At 43.1% G+C, this 7,763-nt stretch overlaps 1 protein-coding gene across 3 annotated transcripts in view; it reads right to left on the bottom strand.

Moving 5' to 3' along the window:
* Positions 1–360: 360 nt before the first annotated feature.
* Positions 361–7,763, bottom strand: part of TAF2 (TATA-box binding protein associated factor 2) — a 59,605-nt gene continuing 52,202 nt past the window's right edge. For all 3 annotated transcript variants that reach the window (XM_045181490.3, XM_024572152.4, XM_045181492.3), the window contains one exon: positions 361–1,777. In XM_045181490.3, coding sequence (XP_045037425.1) covers positions 1,515–1,777 — 263 coding nt within the window. In that variant the 3' untranslated portion in view covers positions 361–1,514. The remainder of the gene's footprint in view (positions 1,778–7,763) is intronic.

The following is a 7,763-nucleotide window of genomic DNA, read 5'->3' as shown; positions in this document are numbered from 1 at the left end:
TACAAAATATTCCATTTGTCCCAACATCATTTTAGTTAGTGAACACTCAGCTAATTGGAATCTTTAAATCACTGCCATTTAGGCCCATCAACATCTGACCACATTCCCTTTGCTCTTACACCCCTGGCCAGCTGTGCGGACTTATAATTCCTGAACGTGCCCTTGCTTTCTTCCAGGCTTTGGGAAACACTGTTTCTTCAGAGGGAACTTTAACCCATCTCTGCCTACTGAGACCATCCTGCCTAACAGGGCAGCTCGAATCCCGCCTCCCACAAAGCTCCCCACCAACTTTGTGGATAGGCATACCACGTGCTCACAGAGAAAGGTAACAAGAGGGATACAGACTCGAAGGCAGAATGATCAATTGCAAAAGTTATTTATTAAACAAGTTAAATACAAATAGAAGTATTTTAAAAGTTTGCCATTATTGGATCCCTTGGGAATATCTATTCTGGGAAGAAGTATCTTCCAAACTTCCTAAGGATAAGGGAAATGATAAACATACAACACGTATGAAAAATTTTTAAACAATAAAGCACATGGTAAATTCAGAAATAAAACAAAAAACACACAAGCACACAAACCACTGATGTTTAAAACCGAAACCTTCTTATGTTTTAAAACGCTTATGGTGTGTTCACATGAGGGCCAGGCTGCCGGTGTCCAAGTTAATTAACAGTATGTGAACACCGGGTCCCGGCATCATAAGCTGTGTTCTACAGAAATCACTGCAGAACATGTTGGGTGTGTAAATTGTTCATGTTCAGCAAACACATTCTACACATGGACATACTCACTTATACTTAACGGAAAAACAACATAATGTAAAGCATCTCGACCTGAGAACTGGATTTGATAATTCTGTTAAATTCCAACATCATAACTGCCAAGTGCATTATCAAAAAAGTTACTGAATTTTTTTAAAAAGCTGCTTCCAAAAATTATAGTATTTTAGGGCAAAACAAAGTATCACATAGTCTTGTTTATAAATTCTGATGCTCAGATTCTATGGTTAACACACAGAAAACGTGCCATGGAGCAGGTTCCTCTGGAGAAGTTCCCGTCTCCTTCAGTAGTTCCAGGTAGCGCCACGCACCACTGGGAACAGGGCTCCGCGAGGGTCACAGTGCGTCTGTCTCACAGCCATCACGGGCTCTCAAAGATAACCGACCTCCGCAGCGCACACGCTGACAGTGACGGGCCTGCCGCTGCTGTGAGGGCCTTTAAGGAAAGAGGCTCGCTCTGTGTGTGGGGGGGGGGGGGGCGGGGGGGGGGAGTGTGCTGGTGCACGCTTTAAAGAGGAAATGGGGTGACAGGGTTTATTCGGAACACAGACACATTTTCCTTATCACATCCCAATTGTATAAATAATGTCAATCAGAGGCTTAGAACTCAAATGGATTCTGAACTTCTACGGGTGGCAGGGTTCTCCCTTTTATCAGTCTGTACAGAGGCCAGAGCTTTAGTTATATCCGTCTTCCAGACACTGAGGGAAAGGCCCCCTCGTCCCCGGCTCAGTCGGACAGAGAGGGGGAGCGCACAGACCGGCCGCTGGCGGGGCTGGAGAAAGGGAAAGGCTCCTTGTCCTTTTCTTTGCTCTCGTGCTTGTGCTTGTGCTTGTGCTTATGTTTGTGCTTCTTCTTCTTCTTCTTGTGCTCGTGGTGGTGGTGGTGGTGGTGGTCGCTGTGCTTGGAGGAGGCCGGCTCCTTGGCGAACACCGCGAGCGGGGCCGCTGTAATTGCGTGCATGCTCATCTCCAAAGGGGACTGTTCTTTACCTGCAAGACGAACACCCAATGAATGCCTGTGACAACACGGGAAGGGAAACGGAAGTCGGAGGGCGCTGACGACAGCACCGAAAGCAGGGATCCCGAGTGTTTACTGCCTCCGTGGGAATGAACAGGAATGGGAGAAGCAGCACCCAACAAGTACGCTCAAACAGGTTTCCAGCATCGCGGCTGGGGAGTAGAATATTTCAATTCCTGTTGCCCATACCCGCTATGACATATACCAGTGTGTTACCAAACCATTTGCTAAAAACTCACTTGACTATTTTAAAGTACTGCGCTGAGGCAGTAACAATTACACTCGGGTTACAGATTAAGACCCGCCCTGGTCAATGAAAACACAGCTCCTTCCACTACAGTTGTGCCCGAAGGTACTGGGGCGGGGAAAGGGCAGCACTGTGTCTGTGACTCCTGGAGAACCGCTTACCCACGCAGGCTGTGTCACACTAAGTGACGACAACGACAGCTCAACAAAAATCCCAACTTCTCTAGGTCCTTAAGATACTTTCTAGGAGCAAGCAAAGTAAACTCCGTGTGTTCAGCACACTTCGGGGAGGGGGTAAAGAGAATGTCTCCACGCAAAGTACGAGCAGGGTCATTAAAAACGAAACCTGACAGTTAGGAGACTGGGCTCTAGAGCGGGCTCTGCTGCCAACCTCCAGCATATCATCTTATTCTTCTCTAGCTCACCTAGAAAGCACATCAAATGTCTTTGAAAGTTCCTTCCATTTCTAACGTTCTATCAGTCCAGGAACCTACAACAGTAGTTTTCAGAGTCCAGTGTCTAGACTTGCTTCCCCCCCAGGCCCGAGAATCCACGGGCCACCCCCTAGGAAGAAGCACGTTGTGTATTACTCCAGGTTAACATCAGCGCTTTGCCTGCCGCCAACTCAAAAACAAGCCTAGGAATCACCTCAGGCCCCTTCCCAGACCTAGCTGGTTACCAAATCTTGTTGACTCTCACAAGTATCTCTTAAGTCGGCCCCCTCCCCAGTCCTGTCTGCAAGTGTATTCATTCCGACCTCCTCACTTCCTCTGGATTACGCAGGGCTGTCTCCTGTGAACTGGTTTACTGGCCTGAAGCATCTGATACTCAAATGACACCTGACATAGCTGCACAGCAGTGGTTCTGAGCCAGGGCACTGTCGCCCCCAAGGGTTTACTTGGCAATGTCTGGAGACACTCCGGTTGTCATAACTGCAGGGGGGTGGGGGGGGGGGTGTTACTGGCATCCTGTGGGTAGAGGCCTGGGACAGGGCGGCCCCTACAACAAAGACTTCTCAGTGAGTGTTCAGCTTCGGAGACCCTGGCACAGTGATCCTCCCAAAAGCAAAGCTGATCATCATGATGTGCTTGAAAACTCAGTGAGTCCTAGCTCCCTGAACTTCAGTGAAAGTTCCTGAAAAGGTATATTTGATCCAAACTAAAAAACTAGGCCTTTCACTAAAATGGACCGCAGTACAGTAGTTTCTTTTCCTTTTAAAAGGTGGGGTAAGTTCTCAGCACTAATTCTGATCTAAGCCAGGCCCAAACCATGGTTTAAAAAAAAAAAAAAAAAGGCATCACCACAGAAATTTTCTAAAACTTTCAACACAAATTTTATTGACCATTTATAACCTAACCTTCCCAGCCCCACCGGCCACTCCTCCTTTCCAGGCCAGCCCTTCCTAACTCCGCACATTTGTAGGTGCTACTCCCTGTGCTCCGAATGCCCTCCCCTCAGTCTGACTCACACTTTCATTCAACAAACAAACATCAGGAACCACATGGCAACTAGAGAAAACAGTGACCTTGACAGACCAGAGGCCTCCTGCACTTACAAACTAGCACAGACGGAGGACACTGAGTAACTACATCTGCGTCATAAAAAGACAAAACGTGGAGTGAAACGGGAGCAGAACGGGAGGCTTAAATCAGCTGGGGGTGGAAGTTGGAGGAAATCCGAGGCAAAAATCTCCAATAAATAATGTTTAAGCTAACCTACAGTAAGGTAACAGAAAAGAAAAAACATTTTAGGCTCTTTAATAATACAAAACTCAGCTCAAAGTTGTTTTGGGGGGGACCTTCCCCCCAAATGCAACCCCCACCAGTTCTTTCGTAGCAGTTCTGCTGGTCTGCTAGCACGGTGCCCACCATAGCCCACCTTTCACCTCTGCAGCCCAGTGTGTAGCACGGTAGCGGCCCCTATACTCCCCTCTCCTCACCCCTGCCAAAGCTCATGTTTCTTTGTAAAGAGAATGTCAGATGAACTTAGAACAACTAAATGCAACTGAAGGTCCATGATTTTAAAGGCAGAGGGATAAAGCCAGAAACCATCACGGGTCATCCACATGGTGCCGACTGACGACTGTACTTCCTTTTTGTCAGGTGCTGTTCCAATTGTTGAAGCCAGTGAACAAGTCAGACAAAGTTCCTGCTACCATGAACTTACATGTTTTATATTCCTAAGTTTTTGGTAAAGCTAACACTAATAATAAGAAAAAAAGCTAAATAAAGAGATGATTTATATATAGAAGCAAGTTTGGGGTCTATATCTTTTGCAATAATTAGAACACAGATATTCTTCAGATTAAGAAAAACTTTGAGAGATACCTGATTTATAGTATCAATGAAACATGCCACTATATCAGTATGCCACAAGAATTTTTAAAACATGCAATACCTGATGATTTACAAGTGGCACTGACCTCTTTTCCCTTAGATTGTCAAATTAAAAAATGACAACAGCCAACACAATAGCCGTTGATGCCACCCAATGTGCATGAATCAAAATTAAACCGTTTTTTCCTGTTGGATCAGCAAAAAATACATTTTTTGATGTGCCCCAGAATTTTAGTAATTAGTTTACGTGTCCCATGAGATGAAAAAGGTTGAAAATTGCTGCAATGTATGACTTTTAATTTGTATTTTAAATTACGTGAATATGGTCACAATTCTATTAAAAAAAAAGTAAGCAGTTCCGTATCAAAGGGACTACAGAGCCAGGTGACAAGGAGAGGTGACAGGAGACTAGGAAACCTCACGAACACGCTTCTCCAGCGCCCAGCTCACTGTGTCGTCAGTCTAGATCAGCACACGTGGCAGCCCTCCAGCCGGCTGTCTGCACCACTGGGAGCCTGCGGTCCCCTTCGGCACTGAGGGAAGTTTCATCATCTAATCCTGAACACTCGCCAAGCTACTTGGACTGCAGAGAAGCCAACGGTGATGTTTGAAAAGGCATTTTCCAGCAGAGGCAACTGCCAAGTGGACAACTGAGTGTACCTGGGTGTACTCTTTTCCAAGGAAGACTTAGAACCACTTCGACAGCACGAACGAAGTTCTCATCTAGTGGCCTCATGCTTTGCATCAGAAATATGTTACTAGATGAGAACTTTGTTCGTGCTGTGTTTGCATCAGAAATATGTTACTTAATAAATAGAAGAAAAAAGGAAGCGAAATATAACCAGAGACATTGAAGTTAAGAACAATCTAACAATGGGCAGGGGGGAGTGGGGAGGGGACAGTGAGGAGAGGGGATTACAGGAACTACTATAAAGGACACATGGACAGAATGGGGGGGGGGGGTAGAGGTGGGGGAGGGAGGGGGGTCAGCCGGGGTAGGGTGGAGGGATGGGGAGAAAGGGCACACAACTGTAAGTGAATACCAATAAAAAATTAAAATTAAAAAAAAAGAAAAGAAATATGTTACTTGATTATATATCTTAAATTTCTCTTGATTTGTATTAAGCCTATTATGAGGCCAATGGATTAGCTAAATCCAAGGATAAAAGTGTTAGGAACCAGGGCTGCTAAGAACAAATGGCTGATTGCAGGTCTGGGTAGATAATTTACAGGATAGTCTGAACAACCTGGTATAACAGCAAGGAAGTTAAAGTCTTCTCAATGGACTCACTGTCCAAAGGTGGGACAGTTTGAATTCTGATAAGGATAGTAACTGTAGGACTGGAACTGATTAATCACCACGCTGGAGGATGCTAGTTAGCCAATTCATTATTTTGAAAGTTATTATGTAAATAGAATCAAGCCTTTCCCTTTTTCCTATATGACTTATACCAATGGAAAATAACAGATGAAGGGGAATTGAGCTTCATAAAAATAATCCAGTTTATAAATAAAAAAGGAAAGATAAATTAGAATATTACCATCTTACAACCCCCAGAGTTAATGAATCTAAGCCTTGAACATCTTAATGACTAACCTCATAACAAAGTCAACCGGCCACTCCATGCTTCCATACCGAAGAACATACCTATGAACCTGGTAAGCTTCTAGTTACTACAAATTTACAGAAAATTCAGAGGACTCTAACACACTAATTACACCAGAGGTACACAATTAGCAAAATAAAGACTTATAACCACAGGTGAAAAACCTGGGTTCTTTAACAAGTATATTGTAAAGGGGAAAAAAGAGATAAAGAGATCAACTGAAAACTTTAAATTTAAAAAGATGTAAAGGATGTATCATCCAATTGCAACATGTAGCCTTATGTGAACACTGATTCAAGCAAACTGTTAAAAGTAAAAATAATGGTATTTATGAGTCAATTAAAATTTAAACAGTGACTAATTTAATGATACAAAAACACTCAATTTTTTAAAAGTATATTACTATGGTTATGTCTTTTTTAAGTCCTTATATTTAGAGATACATGCTAAATTATTTTTTCCTTTTTTAATAGTTTGTTTTGTATTGTGTTTTTTCCCCATTACCATTTATCCCCCTTATACGCTCTACCCGCTTTCCACCTCTAGCCCACCCTCTCCCCACATACTACATTATTTTAAATGGTGACATGCGGAATTTGTTTCAAAATAATTCAGAAGGGTGGAAATGGGTAAGGGTATAGATTAGGGGTTCATTATACTCATCTGACTACTTCAGTTTTCCATAACAAAGCATTTTTTAAAAAGGAGAAGTTAAACAATATGGCTGCATCCATGAAAACGTTAAATGCCCATATTCTTTGACTGAAAAAGTTCATTTCCAGAAATTTATCCCACAAATGTGCAAAGACATATTCTAACATTCATTAGACTAGTATTTGCAACAACAGTGCATCTGACAAAACCTAATGTTCCTGTCACTACCACCTACCTACCTTTAGCTCTTTTTTAACCTTTAGCTCCTAAATTTTCATTTATTAGAGACAATATACATTTTGCTTGCTTAATCTCTGCTTTCCTGACTGACTCCTACCAGGTCTACTCCCAGGTGATAGGAACGTGCAATCTCCTTCCCGTGTGGAACTGCGTGTGCTAACAGTCAGACTGCAGACACACGCAAGGTGACTTCCGCACCGGCAGGAGGAGGTCACCTCCAGCGGGGGGAAATGCACGTGCTACCATCCCGGATGCAAACATCTACACACACGATTTCACATGGTATTGCAGGGGCTTGGAAGAAGCCTGGGCACTTGAGGCCCACTCAATTTTAAGTCAGTTACAGCCCTTACAGTGACCTGAAGTATATGTCTCTATTGTAGGATAGCGGATACATCAGGAAAAGGATGTAGGTGTATATGTACACACATACTTTACATTATAGTCTTCCTACTTCACGTTACCTAGAAAGAATAAAACAGATGTTCAGTTCTGTTGTTCTACCCAACACAGAATCTCTCCTAGGGACCTATTAAATGCACTATGGGTAAGAGTTTGCTGCAGTCACTTTAACAAATGCAAAACAAACAGAACCAATAGAAAGCCTACTATGGAAGTTTTTCAGCCCGTGGATGAAAGTGCTGATACCAGGTAGTGAGTACTCTGCTAATCCTATGAAATTTATTCACATTAGGTGTACGTTTAAATTTAACACAAAACCTGCAGTTTCTATTAGAAGCATTGTAGTTTGTTCTTTGGAGTCTTTAGATCACTTTAAAAAAATAAAGTGTAGAATTTTGTCATTAAAATTTAAGGAGAAAAGCAAAGTCTGTTTTCCATATTAGAGTTTCAAAAGAAAGGACTGTAGGGCTCTG

Source organism: Desmodus rotundus, chromosome 8, assembly GCF_022682495.2.
Source record: "Desmodus rotundus isolate HL8 chromosome 8, HLdesRot8A.1, whole genome shotgun sequence".
Classification (NCBI taxonomy): domain Eukaryota; kingdom Metazoa; phylum Chordata; class Mammalia; order Chiroptera; family Phyllostomidae; genus Desmodus; species Desmodus rotundus.
The sequence above is the reverse complement of the archived record's forward strand: the minus strand, read 5'-3'. Positions and strand labels throughout refer to the sequence as shown.